Source organism: Mytilus californianus, unplaced genomic scaffold, assembly GCF_021869535.1.
Source record: "Mytilus californianus isolate M0D057914Y unplaced genomic scaffold, xbMytCali1.0.p SCAF_20, whole genome shotgun sequence".
Classification (NCBI taxonomy): domain Eukaryota; kingdom Metazoa; phylum Mollusca; class Bivalvia; order Mytilida; family Mytilidae; genus Mytilus; species Mytilus californianus.
In genome coordinates this window covers 1,740,150-1,761,361 of record NW_026262669.1, presented here as the reverse complement: position 1 = coordinate 1,761,361, position 21,212 = coordinate 1,740,150, and the positions used below count along the sequence as shown (strand labels likewise).

The 21,212-nt window shown below is 34.2% G+C and overlaps 1 protein-coding gene across 1 annotated transcript; it reads left to right on the top strand.

The window, feature by feature from the left end:
* The first annotated feature begins 663 nt into the window (after positions 1-663).
* On the top strand, positions 664-10,812 carry LOC127731686 (fibrinogen alpha chain-like). Its single transcript, XM_052240468.1, has 7 exons — positions 664-1,360; positions 2,091-2,181; positions 2,726-2,899; positions 6,916-7,034; positions 7,736-7,832; positions 8,671-8,835; positions 10,301-10,812. The coding sequence occupies exons 1-7, from the start codon at positions 1,016-1,018 to the stop codon at positions 10,660-10,662; spliced, it is 1,353 nt and encodes a 450-aa protein (XP_052096428.1). The 5' UTR covers positions 664-1,015; the 3' UTR covers positions 10,663-10,812.
* Positions 10,813-21,212: the final 10,400 nt, after the last annotated feature.

The following is a 21,212-nucleotide window of genomic DNA, read 5'->3' as shown; positions in this document are numbered from 1 at the left end:
CGGAATATTTGTTAGTATTCTATTTTGTTTATTTGTGAGTATTGAATTTTGTATGTCTTGGTGACAATCCTGTTTTTGGATATTAAACAAATAACTGATTTGATATGATTCATTGTAATATTTGAAAAAAAGCTATGTCGTAAATTAAACAACATTCGATAAATCGATTTCACAAATGTAACGAAGCTCTTAGAGCAATAATTTAATGAAGTTGTTGATTGGAGGATCAGTAAACAATGATAAAAAATTCTGTTAAAATGACAAATCAAAGAAATCAAAGAACCTTCATATGAGATAGCTGAAAGGAAAAGACACACAGATGTCATAATTTAGCGCACTTTTCCGACGTATCTTAAAGGAATTAATTGTATATTTTGTTGTATGTCGGATAATCTTTTTCAATATGAAATATCAATGTTTCTAATAAAATACCAGTATATGTTATACATTTTATATTAACTTTCAACATTATGATAACAATTTATCTTGTATTAATTTTTGTAAAACGAGATTTGAAACTCCCATGGTGATTTAGTTTTATCATTTTAATGAGACATCAATAATCAACATGTAAATTATTTAATAAAGTGCAATCAAGCTGAACTTGTTCATTGTTTATCAAAATGCAATTAGGCCTTAGTTTAGTTTCGTATGCAGGCATCAAGTTGAAAAGTACAAACCGAAGTACTTTTCTATGCATTCACTGAATGCGAATGTCTGAAACATGACAGGTCAGAAGGATGTGAATTCGAAGAAGGCAATATACTTACATTACAAAGAATGAAGAAGAATATGTAAATGAAGTATATGACCGTCAATTGATTATGCCTGACACTGTATGTTATTTTAAAAGAAACAAGACCACTTATAAGTTAACAAAATAATATTACTAATTTAGTAATTTTGTAAAACGTTTTGGAACACAAATATAACTGATTCATCTTCAGACGACAATTTCAAAATTTTACTCAGACATTTAAATAATCAGTTCTGTCTGAAAATACAACTTTGAAAAATGGACAGACGTCGGATAGTTTTAGGGCTTATATTTATCTGGATACACCGCAATGACTGTGAACTGTTGAATGATGTATGTTTCAAGGACGACGTAGAATGTAAAAGACCAAACATTAAAACAATCGGAAAGCTGCAACATGGAAAATGCCGGAAGGAGAACATTTTACGTCAATTGAGCGGGAAAAGTCTGCTTGAGTGCGTCAAAGAATGTTTGGTGACGTCACAATGTTTTGGTATAAATTATAGGAAGGCTTGGCCACTTTGTGACGTAGTTGGACGGTCAAATGAATCTCTCAGTGAAGAAACAGGGTGTATGTATAGCGACATTATCACGTGGTCTAAGGTAAGTTACTGCATTACACCTATATTATATTGATCTATATTGACTGTGTGTATTTTACTTTTTGAAATAGGCTACCTGTGGCTGTGAGTGTTTTTTGTTAAGTATAATAAAAAAAGAATGCGTTTCGGTCGCAACCAAAAAAAAAAAAGAAAAGAAAAGAAAAACTTACGTTATGGTTTTTTCCTAAAAATATATTCTGATCCCTAATTTGATGAAAACAAAATATTGTGTTCAAGCAGATTCTGACTCCAGATTTTCTCCATACCTTATAGTGTTCAATTTTGAAAAATATAATTTGATTGATAGCGTCGAAAAACTAAATTCTGACTCAAACAAAAAAACCATACCCCCCCCCCCCCCCCCTCTCTGAAGTTAATTGCTTGCTCAGTTACAGAATTTCACAAAACAATGTATTTTTCTTTTTTTTTAATACTAGTTAATGGCGTTTCAAACAATGCTCGCTGTTTAAGCAAGACACATCGTGTCGTCTGCTGATATGAAATAATTTCGACCTATCCTCTAATGCCGATGGTTTTACATACATCAACGTCATTACAGTACAAGACAAACAAACGGATCTTGTTCAATGTCCAGAACAAACCTGTCATAGAATTTTAACTTATTTCCTCAAAGTTCCAACATTTGAGCCTTGCTTAGTGAAGATTCCATACAGGAACGGGAGTTGAGTGGACTAAAATCGGCATCATAACTGTGTGTTATTAATTTACAGGACCTTGCAGGAAATTGTAAAGACGTAAAATGTGACGCTGGAAAACAGTGTAAACTGGACGATGCTGGACAACCAATATGTATACAGTCATGTAAGTCCTTTGACATGTACTTGTTAACTCGATGCTAGATGACCTTTGATGTATTCCGCTTCTCTGTCTTTTACTTTCCAGTTTGCCGTTTCAGAATCTAATGCATTCTGGGTAATATTTACAATTCTTTAGATTCTAAAAGGTTGAATCGTCTTATTCGAGATTTAAGTAGATCGGGTGTCTTCCTCAATCTTGTATTGTAAAATATCAAGACACAATCGGCACAGATCATTTATTAAATATGTAAATTTTTAGACAGGAATGCAATTAAATTTAAATCTTTTTTTTTTATCTAAATGAAGGAAAATATATATGTGATTTATCGTATTATGACAACTGTTGTACATATACTTAGTTATATTTATACTAAAACTACAAAAAATAAAAATAAATCCAATACTTCCCGACAGTAAAATGGAAAAGCTAAAACCTGCCTCTAATATTTCACAACCTTGATAATAGGAACTATGCCACTACAATTTTTCTGTTTTGTTGTTTTAAATGAGTTTATATTATTTTTTCTTGATTCTAATAAACTCCACAGACTGTGCTGAGGAACCTATGACTTCTAACGCGACCAGTACTGATAAGTTTGGTATGCACCGTGATATTGGGAAAGGAAACAAATACAAATGTGACGATGGTTACACCATGAGAGGACGTCCTTTCTTAGTTTGTAGGATGAATGGTACTTGGACATCTCTGTTTTGCTGTATTCGTAAGTTTGTGTTTTATACATGTTCTATTAAGATTGAGACAACCTTTATCATGAAAACGACTTACATATTGTAATAGTATGGTCACAGGAATACATTGTAATAGTATGATCACAACAAAACGTTGTAATGGTATTGTCACAGAAATACATTGTAATAGTATGGCCACAAAATACATTGTAATAGTAAGGCCACAGAAATACATTGTAATAGTAAGGTCACAGAAACACATTGTAATAGTAAGGTCACAGAAATACATTGTAATAGTATGGTCACAGAAATATATTGTAATAGTATGGTCACAGAAGTACATTGTAATAGTAAGGTCACAGAAATACATTGTAATAGTAAGGTCACAGAAACACATTGTAATAGTATGATCACAACAAAACGTTGTAATGGTATTGTCACAGAAATACATTGTAATAGTATGGCCACAAAATACATTGTAATAGTAAGGCCACAGAAATACATTGTAATAATAAGGTCACAGAAACACACATTGTAATAGTAAGGCCACAGAAATACATTGTCATAGTATGGTCAAAGAAATACATTGTAATAGTAAGGCCACAGAAATACATTGTAATAGTAAGGCCACAGAAATACATTGTAATAGTAAGGCCACAGAAATACATTGTAATAGTAAGGTCAAAGACATACATTGTTATAGTAAGGCCACAGAAAAACATTGTAATAGTAAGGTCACAGAAATACATTGTAATAGTAAGGTCACAGAAATATATTGTAATAGTAAGGTCACAGAAATACATTGTAATAGTAAGGTCACAGAAGTACATTGCAATAGTAAGGCCACAGAAATACATTGTAATAGTAAGGCCACAGAAATACATTGTAATAGTAAGGCCACAGAAAAACATTGTAATAGTAAGGTCACAGAAATACATTGTAATAGTAAGGCCACAGAAATACATTGTAATAGTAAGGTCAAAGACATACATTGTTATAGTAAGGCCACATAAATACATTGTTATAGTAAGGCCACAGAAATACATTGTTATAGTATGGCCACAGAAATACATTGTAATAGTAAGGTCACAGAAATACATTGTAATAGTAAGGTCACAGAAACACATTGTAATAGTATGATCACAACAAAACGTTGTAATGGTATTGTCACAGAAATACATTGTAATAGTATGGCCACAAAATACATTGTAATAGTAAGGCCACAGAAATACATTGTAATAATAAGGTCACAGAAACACACATTGTAATAGTAAGGCCACAGAAATACATTGTCATAGTATGGTCAAAGAAATACATTGTAATAGTAAGGCCACAGAAATACATTGTAATAGTAAGGCCACAGAAATACATTGTAATAGTAAGGCCACAGAAATACATTGTAATAGTAAGGTCAAAGACATACATTGTTATAGTAAGGCCACAGAAAAACATTGTAATAGTAAGGTCACAGAAATACATTGTAATAGTAAGGTCACAGAAATATATTGTAATAGTAAGGTCACAGAAATACATTGTAATAGTAAGGTCACAGAAGTGCATTGCAATAGTAAGGCCACAGAAATACATTGTTATAGTATGGCCACAGAACTACATTGTAATAGTAAGGTCAAAGACATACATTGTAACAGTAAGGCCATATAAATACATTGTAATAGTAAGGTCACAGAAATACATTGTAATAGTAAGGTCACAGAAATACATTGTAATAGTAAGGTCACAGAAATACATTGTAATAGTAAGGCCACAGAAGTACATTGTAATAGTAAGGCCACAGAAATACATTGTAATAGTAAGGCCACAGAAAAACATTGTAATAGTAAGGTCACAGAAATACATTGTAATAGTAAGGCCACAGAAAAACATTGTAATAGTAAGGTCACAGAAATACATTGTAATAGTAAGGTCACAGAAATACATTGTAATAGTATGGTCACAGAAATACATTGTAATAGTAAGGTCACAGAAACACATTGTAATAGTAAGGTCACAGAAAGACATTGTAATAGTAAGGTCACAGAAATACATTGTCATAGTAAGGTCACAGAAATACATTGTCATAGTATGGTCAAAGAAATACATTGTGATAGTATGGTCAAAGAAATACATTGTAATAGTATGGTCAAAGAAATACATTGTCATAGTATGGTCAAAGAAATACATTGTCATAGTATGGTCAAAGAATTACATTCACTGTGGAACTAGTGGCACTAGTGACACAAACTCTTCTGTTGTAAAAGTAAGTAAGTGATTGTCAAAATAGTGATTTGTAGACAACTCACTGTCCATTTTTAACGTTAGTTTGTCTACATCAGATTTTCGACAGGCACACAAATCCTACCATAAACTGAGTATGAACTCAGGTGCTCAGGTTAAGTGGCTCTTGCTCATCTAGTGGCACCAGTTGATTTGCTCATGACATTTGCTTAGGGCATGGCCAACCATTTCTTATTTTCTTTTTTAAAACTACATATTCTATAACATCTTGTGAGTACATGTGAACACCAACCCAACAACATCAAAAATAAAATAAGTGCAAGACGTCTAATGATGTCAATATAAGTCTTCAACAACATATCGATAAGTGCAATAATAAAAGAAACATATCAAGTGGAATGGTGGTCATTGATATAAACAATACATTGTCAACAACAAGACTATAGAAACTTAAAACAGCATCGTTTCCAATGTCAACAACAAGACTATAGAAACTTAAAACAGCATCGTTTCCAATGTCAACAACAAGACTATAAACTTAAAACAGCATCGTTTCCAATGTCAACAACAAGACTATAAACTTAAAACAGCATCGTTTCCAATGTCAACAACAAGACTATAGAAACTTAAAACTGCATCGTTTCCAATGTCAACAAGACTACAAACACTTAAAACAGCATCGTTTCCAATGTCAACAACAAGACTATAAACTTAAAACAGCATCGTTTCCAATGTCAACAACAAGACTATAGAAACTTAAAACAGCATCGTTTCCAATGTCAACAACAAGACTATAAACTTAAAACAGCATCGTTTCCAATGTCAACAACAAGACTATAAACTTAAAACAGCATCGTTTCCAATGTCAACAACAAGACTATAAACTTAAAACAGCATCGTTTCCAATGTCAACAACAAGACTATAGAAACTTAAAACTGCATCGTTTCCAATGTCAACAACAAGACTACAGAAACTTAAAACAGCATCGTTTCCAATGTCAACAACAAGACTATAGAAAACTTAAAACAGCATCGTTTCCAATGTCAACAACAAGACTATAAACTTAAAACAGCATCGTTTCCAATGTCAACAACAAGACTATAAACTTAAAACAGCATCGTTTCCAATGTCAACAACAAGACTATAGAAACTTAAAACTGCATCGTTTCCAATGTCAACAAGACTATAGAAACTTAAAACAGCATCGTTTCCAATGTCAACAACAAGACTATAAACTTAAAACAGCATCGTTTCCAATGTCAACAACAAGACTACAGAAACTTAAAACAGCAATCGTTTCCAATGTCAACAACAAGACTATAAACTTAAAACTGCATCGTTTCCAATGTCAACAACAAGACTACAGAAACTTAAAACAGCATCGTTTCCAATGTCAACAACAAGACTATAGAAACTTAAAACAGCATCGTTTCCAATGTCAACAACAAGACTATAGAAACTTAAAACAGCATCGTTTCCAATGTCAACAACAAGACTACAAACACTTAAAATAGCATCGTTTCCAATGCCAAAACAGGAAATAATTCAACGAAAACGAAATGGAAAAAACAACTTCAAAAGCTTTTAGTCTTCATTATCAGTCAAGCAGTTTAACTTAATTCAAAAGTGAACGAAATCAAAATGGAAAAATAACGTCAAAAGCTTTTCGTCTTCATTATCAGTAAAGCAGTCTAACTTGCACAACGATGAACTCACACGGTAAAGAGTCACTGAGTGACGTCACTTACGACTTGGACCAATTGAAGATCCTGTATGAGACATATATAAAGTGACTTGTTTTCTTTCCTTCAGCAAAGAAAGGCATCGTAGATTGTGGAGACCTACCTAGAGATAGCCCCTCTGGAGTGTACACAACAGTCTACAAGTTTGATGTTTACTGTGAAATAGACATCGCTGGGAGCGGATGGACAGTAATTATTGTTTAATTCATTTATCCATTTATCAAAACTTTATTTATAATAACTTTATTTGACAAATATAGTTTAATTCTGTAAAGAAAGCTTCATTTGGTCTCTGGTGGAGGGTTTTTTCATTGGCAATCATACTACATCTTCTTATTTTTATTATTAAGCCATACGAATATAATAAAAAGGAGATGAGTATGATTGCCAATGAGACAACTATCCACCAAAGTTCAAATGAAGTGGATGTAAGTAATTATAGGCAACCGTACGGCCTTCAACAATGAGAAAAACCGATACCACATATAGTTGGCTATAAAAGGCCCCGACATGAAAAATATGAAACAATACAATTGAGAAAACTAACTGACTTTGTTTTGTGACTACAATGACGGTCAACTTGAAAACAAGACATTGGGACAATAATTCTTTTAAAAAATTATAAAAAAGCACGAGGTTAAACAGTTCACACGATCATCGTCTATCGTTCAAATGTTACATTTAATATTTACTAACTATTTCTTTAAAAGACATTTCGCTAACTTGAAAGAGCGACATTATTAAAATGTTGCAATCTAAATGAGGAGATATTTCATTTATCAGATTAATCTTTACAACATTTTCTCACTGATAGTAGCAAGATTTCCAACAACCCTAAAACCATACGACTGAAGCTATTTGATGTACGTTTTACAATTTTATATCCAAAGATAATACAGAGGAGAACGAATGGTGCCACAGATTTCGATCGACTCTGGGATGAGTACAAACAGGGATTTGGTAGCGTTTCAGCAGAGCACTGGCTAGGTAATCAATATAGTGTTCAATATAAAGATAAATAAAAGCACACGTAACTTCCGTAAGGTATACGCCAGTTAGACACAACACAGCGAAATATACTAAAAAGACTCATATAGATCCACATACGGTTTTCACGTGTCTTGTTTCAGAGTATGATTTTCATTGGAATCCTTTCGTGTTTCCTTAATTTCTGACGTTTTTTACAAGCCCAGAAATTTTTTTTTTTCAACATTAAACACTGAATCAAAAGCAGTATACCCAAGTCATCTTTCAATCTAATAATTCGTATCAATTAAAGATAATATGGCAATTCTTAACTTGAGAAGAAAATGATATAACGGAGATTTGGTAAAGCGTCAATGATACATCAACCCACAATACAAAAAAAAAAACCAATTGACCGAAGAGAACAATATATCATGACGGTATTCAACAATTAACAGACGTCTATACCGTGACAATATGTAAAGCTCAAAATTACCCGAATCTTAGTTTTTTTTAAAGTAGTCAGTTGGACAATTTACCAATATCCTTATCATCTTTCAGTTAGAGACAACAGAAGATTTCCCATGTTTAAATCTCGTAAATTCTTAATGAATATACAAATAAAGATAAAAAGCAAAACTGGAAGCGCCAAAACGATCAAGACCAGGTGCCCTGCTGATCATGAGCAAATCGCTGTTAATAAATCCGTATTACATGGACATGTATGCGAGTTACGTATCAATAGAGATATGTGAACGCCATACGTTGGGACAGAGGGTTCTTTACAGCTGAAAACCAGGAACATGCCAAATTGAAAGTTGAAATCGTTTGTCAACCTCTATATACGTACTATTTGTAGGAAACAGTAAAATCCACAAAATGACGTCATCAAAGCACTACAAACTATTTATAGAGCTGGAAGATTTTGATGGCGAGGTTAGATATGCTGAGTACGGACAGTTTAGTGTTGGTAAAGAAGATTCAAACTATAAACTCACAATAGACCATTATACTGGGGATCTTGGTGTGTATACTCATTTATACTGTTACGTGTTATAACCTATTTAACCATTTGGTCTTACTCGACAGGTTTAGCGATATAGATAAATGGAGATGTGGGGCTTACGTCAATGATATAAGAACCCAACCGCGCAAATATCCAAATATATGCACAAATATCCAAATATATGCACAAATATCCAAAAGACACTTAGAAGTCTAGCCAAATTAACAAAATAATATGGAACATAATGATATGAAAAAATACGAACTTTGCCAAAACTGGCGGTAAACGCGTACGCTGGTGCTCCAGAAGGTAAAGCGGCTCCTGATTCGCCAAAGTTGTGTTACCCATAATATTATTGTTATATATATGCTATGTTAGGTATCACTGTAATTTCATTATTTTTCCTTTGAAGTACAATCCGCCCATTCAGTACAGTATTGGCATACTGTTTATGTACAAGTTCATTGTGAGAAAAAACATATGTATCCTCGTCTCATTTCGTGCTATTAAGAATGCACTGTGACGTCACAATTTCCATTGAAAAAGAATGCATAGTACGAATTCATATGACGTACGAATAAATATGATCTGACCATACGGAGAAGTAAGAACTATCTACAGTGTGACAGTGCTCCGTTAAAATAAGACTTAGTAAAAGATTGTAAATCTAGCAGAGCTGGACGTTTTGTACATTCTTTATGAAAAATGTAATGATAGTGCAACTAATAAGTTTTGGCAGACCATTCCAGATTCTCATGGTGTCGGGGAAGTCGGTTGGGACGGGTCGGTTTCTTTCAAATAGTTGCATAAAATCAATTCAAAGCGTGCTATACGTAATACATGTTTTCTCGTATATTTCTTATAAGTTATTGCATGAAAAGTTTTGTGATTTAACGTACCGAATAAGAATCCCGAGCTCGTCGCCTGTCTTTTCATTTTTTATTAACAAAGAAATTTTTTTCTGAACTTCTAGGAAATAAATTGTGTGAGGAGGCTTTGTATTAACTTATTCGTTTTCAATTTGTGCCACTTTATATCTAGACGATTCTCCTTCCAGAAGTATACAATGTTGTCTATAGATTTATTCCGTAATGGTATATTTTATATTATTATACTTCATGTCGAAAAGACATTGTCAACCTTGGCTTCGCCTCAGTTGACAATGGTTTTCTCGGGGTAACAATCTGCTCTATCACCCTCTCAGCTATGTGTTATTTATATATTGGAGCCACTCGTATGAAATTTTGTCGAAGGTATTTGAGAAATCTAATAGAAATATATATGTTTGTTGTTGATGTTCATCGAAAAGTCCTGAATTGAGTATTAGTTGGGATATACAAGACCGTTCCGTTTTCTAAAACATTATAATCAATCAATAAAGATTGGAGTGCATACCTCGTATAAATGAAAACAATCTTTATTTTTGTTTTTTAATAGTGTCGGGCTTTTCCCGACTTTTTTTAAGATTTTGTTTTAATTACAGGTAATGCCATGCATAATAACAACAACACGATGTTTTCGACGATTGACAAGGACAACGATAAACGGCTCTCTAGTACTTGTGTACACACTGGCGGATGGCAAGGGGGTTGGTGGTTCAATGGGGAGAACAGACCATGTAGTCTCTGTAACCTAAACGGAAAATACCTCCATAAAGACCAAACTAAAGACGTTTACAAAGGAATAGTCTGGAAAACATCGAGGTCAAAATCCTGGTATTCTTTTAAATCATCGAAAATGACAATTTTCCCAGCGGATGGGTTCAGTGATGATAGCAATTTTAGGAATCAGCAAGTGGATGTGAATCTTGATTATGGGAGTTTAAACAAACGTAATGACAATTAATAGTTAAATTAATGTTTTTTTTAAATTCGTGTTTGTCTTGACCTTAATAGGACATAACCATGACCCATAAACTGTGTCTATAATTATACCTTACTTTTCGTATTGTGTTTATAATAAAACAAATTCAATTGTTTACAAAATTGAATACGAAAATTGACCACTTCTTATTTTCATATGAGTCGGAGTTCCTTCAGATACTTGTCAAAAACAAGAAGATCAAAGAAGCCAGATCATTTGATTTCACATTCAGATATATTGATGATGTTCTTTCCATTAAGAATTGAAATTGTTTGGGTTCCATTGATATATCCTCCAGAACTAGAAATTAAAAAAACAAGAGACACGGCTTCCTCCGCCTCATTTTTAGACTTACACCTCGAATTTGACAAAAGAGGTCATCTCAGTACCAGAATCTATGACAAGCGAGACGACTTTAATTTAGAAATTATAAATTCCCCCCATCTTAGCAGCAATATACCAACTTCACCTGCATATGGCATAAACATTTCCCAACTTATTCAACAGCTTGCAGCTACTACTCAGATTTTATAAAGCGTCATAAGTGTCTGAGCAGAGAGTTGATAAACCAGGGTTACGTCAAAGAACGTCTCGTCCTTTTTCTAAAAAAGTTCATCGGAAGATATCAAGACCTTGTTGATAAATACCAACTTCACAAATTATACCTGATGGTCTTGAAGTAGTAGATTCTAGGTACTGTCGTTGTTTATCATCTTAATTACGCGTTATAGTGTTCTTTGTATTGGCTTTGTATAATTTTAACTTTTACTGTTAAGTCAGTTTTGGTAATACGTCGTCCGTTAACTTAAAACAAAGATCACCTTCTCTGAAACTACACAGCCAAATTTAACCATACTTGGCCAAAATCATCATTAGGGTATTTAGTTTTTAAAATCTGTCCGATGAACCCGCCTGCAAACCAAGATGGCCGACATGGCTAAAAATAGATGTGAAATGTAAGTTTCGTCTATTATTTTGGAAACTGCTATTATTAGAGATAATCTGACACGAGTAAAAATGTTCAGAATGTTGAGCTCTACCTATTTACGTCGAAAGTGTCAGACAATTTCTTATTAGAGTTATTGCCCTAAAATTACGCATTTTACAACTTTTTTCCAATTTGCTTATTATCTTTAAAACTATAATAGATAGAGAGAAACTTTAAACAGCAAAACTGATCAGCAAGACAAGATCTTCAAATAAGTCAAATATAGCGGAAATCGTCAATCGACTCCTTATAAGAGTTATTGCCCTTTAATGACAATTTCTACCATTTGTTTTGCGTCTTTGCCTAAAATCTTAAAAAACTAAAATAGATGAGGGGCCTGATGGGTTATTTTCGTTCTTCGTGATCGGCGCATTTTCGCTATCGTGATCCGTTTTTCTACAGATTTTTTTTTTATATTTTCGTGATCCGTGATCATGGAAATTTATTTTCTGTGAATCGTGATTGACAAAAAAATCAACTCGTGAATCGTGATGAGACCCCCCCCCCCCCCCCCCATCAGGCCCCTCATAGATAGATAAAAAAACTTTAAACAGCATAAGTAATCAACAAGACAAGATCTACAGATAAGTCTATAAGACGAATTCTTCAGTCGACATGTTATTGAAGTTATTGCTCATTAATGACGATTTTAACCAATTTTTGGCGTGTTTGCCTATATACCTTTAATCTATAAAGGATAAATAGTAACTTTAAATAACAAATATGATCAGTAAGACTAGATCTACAATCAGGTCAAATTCTGCCAAAAAAAGTTTGTAGATAGGAATGATTGCCCTTACCTTAAATGACGATTTGTTATTACCCTCCTTTGTGTTATGTTTGGGCCAAAATAAGATAGAGAGGAACTGTAAATAGTAGTCAGTAATGTTGAAGATGCACATAGACCTAGGTGAGTGACAAAGCTCTTTAGAGTCTCTAGTTACCTATTGTGTCTGTTAGTTTTGCTCGCACATTGTTGTCAATATAATGGAATTCTCCTTGTGAAGGTAATTCAAGAAAACCGCTTTCGACGCACCAAATTTCATTGGCAAACCAAAACGCAAAGAAGCGCAGATTTTATTGGTATTATTCATTATCAAAATCACATTGAGGCCTTCTAAAAATAAAAAATCTAACACATTACTTCAAGTTCACGACGGCATTTATGTTATCATCGGTTTGATTGAGTTGCTGTGGAATTACAAGGGTGTTAAAATTTTCATATGTGATATATATCCTTTTCCCAGCTTTTTAATTAGGAAAGGTATTTGCGACTGTGTAGAATTTAATACTAGTACATATCTTTATATTTTTGTTATTTGGTCACCGAGGGTATCATCAGCTAAGTATTCAGTACTTTGGTACTGACATGATTTATAACAAACTTTTCTAAAATTGTCCGTTTATAAATGTTTGAATTAAAAAAATCGTAAGGGGTTCCACGGAACCCAATGTCTCGCCTGCTATTGCTGCTGTCAGTGTAAAAGTGTGATATTGACTTTAAAAAGTTAGTCCATTTATCAGTAAATACAGAAGTTAAAAAAAAAAATAAAAAAAAATTCTTTAGATGCTATTTCTTGGTATTGAAGATTAGCTTATGTCCAAGTTTCATAACAATGGATGAAGGGTTACAAATTCATCATGTCAAAAAAAATTAATCCCAGACTGTCTCTAAATGTTAACTGTAAAAAACTAAGTCTATCTATCAGAAAAAAAAACTGAAAATGAAAAAAATATATTTTCAAAAGTTTGCTTCAGACATTATCTCTTAATCATAAAAAAGCTTCTGCCAAAGTTTCATAAAATTCTATGAAGCTTTGACAAAGTAATTGACCTGCAACAAACTATAACCCCAGACTGTATCAACTTAGTAACTATAAAAAAAAGTCCATTTATCAGTTAAATACGGGAAAATGATAATAAATATTTTGTTCTGGATACTGTATTTTGGTCATTTTCAAGCTTCTGTCACAATTTCATAAAATTCCTTGAAGGTTAGACAAAGTTATTGATGATTGAAAAACTTTAACCTCAGGCTGAATCTAAATGTTTATTTGTAAAAAAAAACTAAGTCCATTAATCAGTAACATACGGAAAAATAAAAATAGATATTTTCAAAATTTTGCTCTGGATACTGTATTTTGGTCATAAACAAGCTTCTGTCCAAATTTCCTAAAATTCCATGAAGGTTTGACAAAGTTATTAATGTCTAAAAAAAACTTTAGCCACAGACTGAACCTTAATGTTGACGCCGCCGACGACGGAATCGAGGATCGCTATGTCTCGATTTCGCGACATAAATGTCGCAGGCTCGACAAAAAACCTAAGGTTTCAACTCCCTCAGGTAAAATTGTCCTTAGATGAATTTGGCTATTTTATAGGTTCTTTTTGGTCTTATAGCTCTTCAACTGTTCTTAATATCCTTTGCTTTCAAATATTTGGCTTTGTGCGTTCCTGATGAAGGTAAATCCAGAAAAGCACTTCGGACGCATGAAATTTATGACTTGTTATTTTCAGTTTTTGGAGAAAGTTATGTTGACGGCAAATCTTTGATTTTTTCTGTTTAATTTATTCAAAACTTTATGCGCATTTTTTTTTTTTCTTTTTCTAATTCCTGATTTTGATCTTACTTTTAAGATCAAATTACCATGAGGGCCTAACTTTCCCATTTGACCTTAATCGCAAGTTTATCCAAAAATATCCCATTTTACACTCAGAATGATTTATCAAGACGTTAGATATATACAAAAATAAGAAGATGTAGAACTTAGTAACTATAAAAAAAAAGTCCATTTATCAGTTAAATACGGGAAAATGAAAATAAATATTTTGTTCTGGATACTGTATTTTGGTCATTTTCAAGCTTCTGTCACAATTTCATAAAATTCCTTGAAGGTTAGACAAAGTTATTGATGATTGAAAAACTTTAACCTCAGGCTGAATCTAAATGTTTATTTGTAAAAAAAAAAATAAGTCCATTAATCAGTAACATACGGAAAAATAAAAATAAATATTTTCAAAATTTTGCTCTGGATACTGTATTTTGGTCATAAACAAGCTTCTGTCCAAATTTCCTAAAATTCCATGAAGGTTTGACAAAGTTATTAATGTCTAAAAAAAAAATTTAGCCACAGACTGAACCTTAATGTTGACGCCGCCGACGCTGACGCCGCCGCCGACGACGGAATCGAGGATCGCTATGTCTCGCTTTCGCGACATAAATGTCGCAGGCTCGACAAAAAACCTAAGGTTTCAACTCCCTCAGGTAAAATTGTCCTTAGATGAATTTGGCTATTTTATAGGTCCTTTTTGGTCTTATAGCTCTTCAACTGATCTTAATATCCTTTGCTTTCAAATATTTGGCTTTGTGCGTTCCTGATGAAGGTAAATCCAGAAAAGCACTTCGGACGCATGAAATTTATGACTTGTTATTTTCAGTTTTTGGAGAAAGTTATGTTGACGGCAAATCTTTGATTTTTTCTGTTTAATTTATTCAAAACTTTATGCGCATTTTTTTTTCTTTTTCTAATTCCTGATTTTGGTCTTACTTTTAAGATCAAATTACCATGAGGGTCTAACTTTCCATTTGAGACATGTCTATTGTTAAGACTGCATGTTGTCCTTTAGATGTCTTTTTTGTTAATGTGTGTCTTTGGGTTGCTATCTAGACTGCATGTTGTCCTATATATGTCTTTTGGTAATGTGTGTCTTTGGGTTGCTATCTCTACTGCATGCTGTCCTATATATGTCTTTTGTTCATGTGTGTCTTTGGGTTGCTATCTAGACTGCATGCTGTCCTATATATGTCTTTTGGAAATGTGTGTCTTTGGGTTGCTATCTAGACTGCATGCTGTCCTATATATGTCTTTTGGTAATGTGTGTCTTTGGGTTGCTATCTAGACTGCATGCTGTCCTATATATGTCTTTTGTTAATGTGTGTCTTTGGGTTGCTCTCTAGACTGCATGTTGTCCTATATATGTCTTTTGGTAATGTGTGTCTTTGGGTTGCTATCTAGACTGCATGCTGTCCTATATATGTCTTTTGTTAATGTGTGTCGTTGCTATCTAGACTGCATATTGTCCTATATATGTCTTTTGGTAATGTGTGTCTTTGGGTTGCTATCTCGACTGCATGCTGTCCTATATATGTCTTTTGCTAATGTGTGTCTTTGGGTTGCTCTCTAGACTGCATGTTGTCCTATATATGTCTTTTGGTAATGTGTGTCTTTGGGTTGCTATCTAGACTGCATGTTGTCCTATATATGTCTTTTGTTAATGTGTGTCTTTGGGTTGCTCTCTAGACTGCATGTTGTTCTATATATGTCTTTTGGTAATGTGTGTCTTTGGGTTGCTATCTAGACTGCATGTTGTCCTATATATGTCTTTTTTGTTAATGTGTGTTTTTGGGTTGCTATCTAGACTGCATGTTGTTTCATATATGTCTTTTGGTAATGTGTGTCTTTGGGTTGCTATCTAGACTGCATGTTGTCCTATATATGTCTTTTGGTAATGTGTGTCTTTGGGTTGCTATCTAGACTGCATGTTGTCCTATAGATGTCTTTTTTGTTAATGTGTGTCTTTGGGTTGCTATCTAGACTGCATGTTGTCCTATATATGTCTTTTGTTAATGTGTGTCTTTGGGTTGCTATCTAGACTGCATGTTGTCCTATAGATGTCATTTGGTAATGTGTGTCTTTGTGTTGCTATCTAGACTGCATGTTGTCATATATATGTCTTTTGGTAATGTGTGTCTTTGGGTTGCTATCTCGACTGCATGCTGTCCTATATATGTCTTTTGCTAATGTGTGTCTTTGGGTTGCTCTCTAGACTGCATGTTGTCCTATATATGTCTTTTGGTAATGTGTGTCTTTGGGTTGCTATCTAGACTGCATGTTGTCCTATATATGTCTTTTGTTAATGTGTGTTCTAGACTGCATGTTGTCCTATATATGTCTTTTGTTAATGTGTGTCTTTGGGTTGCTATCTAGACTGCATGTTGTCCTATAGATGTCTTTTGGTAATGTGTCTTTGTGTTGCTATCTAGACTGCATGTTGTCCTATAGATGTCTTTTGGTAATGTGTGTCTTTGGTTGCTATCTAGACCGCATGTTGTCCTATATATGTCTTTTGGTAATGTGTGTCTTTGGGTTGCTATCTAGACTGCATGTTGTCTTTTAGATGTCTTTTGTTAATGTGTGTCTTTGGGTTGCTATCTAGACTGCATGTTGTCCTATAGATGTCTTTTGTTAATGTGTGTCTTTGGGTTGCTATCTAGACTGCATGTTGTTCTATAGATGTCTTTTGGTAATGTGTGTCTTTGGGTTGCTATCTAGACTGCATGTTGTCCTATATATGTCTTTTGGTAATGTGTGTCTTTGGGTTGCTATCTCGACTGCATGCTGTCCTATATATGTCCTTTGCTAATGTGTGTCTTTGGGTTGCTCTCTAGACTGCATGTTGTCCTATATATGTCTTTTGTTAATGTGTGTCTTTGGGTTGATCTCTAGACTGCATGATGTTCTATATATGTCTTTTGGTAATGTGTGTCTTTGGGTTGCTATCTAGACTGCATGTTGTCCTATATATGTCTTTTTTGTTAATGTGTGTTTTTGGGTTGCTATCTAGACTGCATGTTGTTCCATATATGTCTTTTGGTAATGTGTGTCTTTGGGTTGCTATCTAGACTGCATGTTGTCCTATATATGTCTTTTGGTAATGTGTGTCTTTGGGTTGCTATCTAGACTGCATGTTGTCCTATAGATGTCTTTTTTGTTAATGTGTGTCTTTGGGTTGCTATCTATACTGCATGTTGTCCTATATATGTCTTTTGTTAATGTGTGTCTTTGGGTTGCTATCTAGACTGCATGTTGTCCTATAGATGTCTCTTGGTAATGTGTGTCTTTGTGTTGCTATCTAGACTGCATGTTGTCCTATATATGTCTTTTGGTAACGTGTGTCTTTGGGTTGCTATCTCGACTGCATGCTGTCCTATATATGTCTTTTGCTAATGTGTGTCTTTGCGTTGCTCTCTAGACTGCATGTTGTCCTATATATGTCTTTTGGTAATGTGTGTCTTTGGGTTGCTATCTAGACTGCATGTTGTCCTATATATGTCTTTTGTTAATGTGTGTCTTTGGGTTGCTCTCTAGACTGCATGTTGTTTTATATATGTCTTTTGGTAATGTGTGTCTTTGGGTTGCTATCTAGACTGCATGTTGTCCTATATATGTCTTTTTTGTTAATGTGTGTCTTTGGGTTGCTATCTAGACTGCATGTTGTTCCATATATGTCTTTTTGTAATGTGTGTCTTTGGGTTGCTATCTAGACTGCATGTTGTCCTATATATGTCTTTTGGTAATGTGTGTCTTTGGGTTGCTATCTAGACTGCATGTTGTCCTATAGATGTCTTTTTTGTTAATGTGTGTCTTTGGGTTGCTATCTAGACTGGATGTTGTCCTATATATGTCTTTTGTTAATGTGTGTCTTTGGGTTGCTATCTAGACTGCATGTTGTCCTATAGATGTCTTTTGGTAATGTGTGTCTTTGTGTTGCTATCTAGACTGCATGTTGTCCTATAGATGTCTTTTGGTAATGTGTGTCTTTGGTTGCTATCTAGACTGCATGTTGTCCTATATATGTCTTTTGGTAATGTGTGTCTTTGGGTTGCTATCTAGACTGCATGTTGTCTTTTAGATGTCTTTTGTTAATGTGTGTCTTTGGGTTGCTATCTAGACTGCATGTTGTCCTATAGATGTCTTTTGTTAATGTGTGTCTTTGGGTTGCTATCTAGACTGCATGTTGTTCTATAGATGTCTTTTGGTAATGTGTGTCTTTGGGTTGCTATCTAGACTGCATGTTGTCCTATAGATGTCTTTTGGTAATGTGTGTCTTTGGGTTGCTGTCTAGACTGCATGTTGTCCTATATATGTCTTTTGGTAATGTGTGTCTTTGGGTTGCTATCTAGACTGCATGTTGTCCTATAGATGTCTTTTGGTAATGTGTGTCTTTGGGTTGCTATCAAGACTGCATGTTGTCCTATATATGTCTTTTGGTAATGTGTGTCTTTGGGTTGCTATCTAGACTGCATGTTGTCCTATAGATGTCTTTCGGTAATGTGTGTCTTTGGGTTGCTATCTAGACTGCATGTTGTCCTATAGATGTCTTTTTTGTTAATGTGTGTCTTTGGGTTGCTATCTAGACTGCATGTTGTCCTATATATGTCTTTTGGTAATGTGTGTCTTTGGGTTATTATCTAGACTGCATGCTGTCCTATATATGTCTTTTGGTAATGTGTGTCTTTGGGTTGCTATCTAGACTGCATGTTGTCCTATATATGTCTTTTGTTAATGTGTGTCTTTGGATTGCTATCTAGACTGCATGTTGTCCTATATATGTCTTTTGGTAATGTGTTTTTGGGTTGCTATCTAGACTGCATGTTGTCCTATATATGTCTTTTGGTAATGTATGTCTTTGGGTTGCTATCTAGACTGCATGTTGTCCTATAGATGTCTTTTAGTAATGTGTGTCTTTGGGTTGCTATCTAGACTGAATGTTGTCCTATATATGTCTTTTTTGGTAATGTGTGTCTTTCGGTTGCTATCTAGACTGCATGTTGTCCTATATATGTCTTTTGGTAATGTGTGTCTTTGGGTTGCTATCTAGACTGCATGTTGTCCTATATATGTCTTTTGTTAATGTGTGTCTTTGGGTTGCTATCTAGACTGCATGTTGTCCTATATATGTCTTTTGTTAATGTGTGTCTTTGGGTTGCTATCTAGACTGCATGTTGTCCTATAGATGTCTTTTGTTAATGTGTGTCTTTGGGTTGCTATCTAGACTGCATGTTTTCCTATATATGTCTTTTTTGTTAATGTGTGTCTTTGGGTTGCTATCTAGACTGCATGTTGTCCTATAGATGTCTTTTGTTAATGTGTGTCTTTGGGTTGCTATCTAGACTGCATGTTGTTCTATAGATGTCTTTTGGTAATGTGTGTCTTTGGGTTGCTATCTAGACTGCATGTTGTCCTATAGATGTCTTTTGGTAATGTGTGTCTTTGGGTTGCTGTCTAGACTGCATGTTGTCCTATATATGTCTTTTGGTAATGTGTGTCTTTGGGTTGCTATCTAGACTGCATGTTGTCCTATATATGTCTTTTGGTAATGTGTGTCTTTGGGTTGCTATCAAGACTGCATGTTGTCCTATATATGTCTTTTGGTAATGTGTGTCTTTGGGTTGCTATCTAGACTGCATGTTGTCCTATAGATGTCTTTCGGTAATGTGTGTCTTTGGGTTGCTATCTAGACTGCATGTTGTCCTATATATGTCTTTTGTTAATGTGTGTCTTTGGGTTGCTATCTAGACTGCATGTTGTCCTATATATGTCTTTTGGTAATGTGTGTCTTTGGGTTATTATCTAGACTGCATGCTGTCCTATATATGTCTTTTGGTAATGTGTGTCTTTGGGTTGCTATCTAGACTTCATGTTGTCCTATATATGTCTTTTGTTAATGTGTGTCTTTGGATTGCTATCTAGACTGCATGTTGTCCTATATATGTCTTTTGGTAATGTGTTTTTGGGTTGCTATCTAGACTGCATGTTGTCCTATATATGTCTTTTGGTAATGTATGTCTTTGGGTTGCTATCTAGACTGCATGTTGTCCTATAGATGTCTTTTAGTAATGTGTGTCTTTGGGTTGCTATCTAGACTGAATGTTGTCCTATATATGTCTTTTTTGGTAATGTGTGTCTTTCGGTTGCTATCTAGACTGCATGTTGTCCTATATATGTCTTTTGGTAATGTGTGTCTTTGGGTTGCTATCTAGACTGCATGTTGTCCTATATATGTCTTTTGTTAATGTGTGTCTTTGGGTTGCTATCTAGACTGCATGTTGTCCTATATATGTCTTTTGTTTATGTGTGTCTTTGGGTTGCTATCTAGACTGCATGTTGTCCTATAGATGTCTTTTGTTAATGTGTGTCTTTGGGTTGCTATCTAGACTGCATGTTTTCCTATATATGTCTTTTTTGTTAATGTGTGTCTTTGGGTTGCTATCTAGACTGCATGTTGTCCTATATATGTCTTTTTTGTTAATGTGTGTGGCTTTGGGTTGCTATCTAGACTGCATGTTGTCCTATATATGTCTTTTTTGTTAATGTGTGTCTTTGGGTTGCTCTCTAGACTGCATGCTGTCCTATAGATGTCTTTTTTGTTAATGTGTGTCTTTGGGTTGCTATCTAGACTGCATGTTGTCCTATAGATGTCTTTTTTGTTAATGTGTGTCTTTGGGTTGCTATCTAGACTGCATGTTGTCCTATATATATGTCTTTTGGTAATGTGTGTCTTTGGATTGCTATCTAGACTGCATGGTGTCCTATATATGTCTTTTTTGTTAATGTGTGTCTTTGGGTTGCTACCTAGACTGCATGTTGTCCTATATATGTCTTTTGGTAATGTGTGTCTTTGGGTTGCTATCTAGACTGCATGTTGTCCGATATATGTCTTTTGGTAATGTGTGTCTTTGGGTTGCTATCTAGACTGCATG

Bases quoted from the DNA above. Each gene is read 5' to 3' on its own strand.
- LOC127731686 (XM_052240468.1), top strand. From the start codon at position 1,016: ATGGACAGACGTCGGATAGTTTTAGGGCTTATATTTATCTGGATACAC. The intron at 1,361-2,090 runs GTAAGTTACTGC...ATTAATTTACAG, and splicing joins ACATTATCACGTGGTCTAAG to GACCTTGCAGGAAATTGTAA. The intron at 2,182-2,725 runs GTAAGTCCTTTG...TAAACTCCACAG, and splicing joins ACCAATATGTATACAGTCAT to ACTGTGCTGAGGAACCTATG.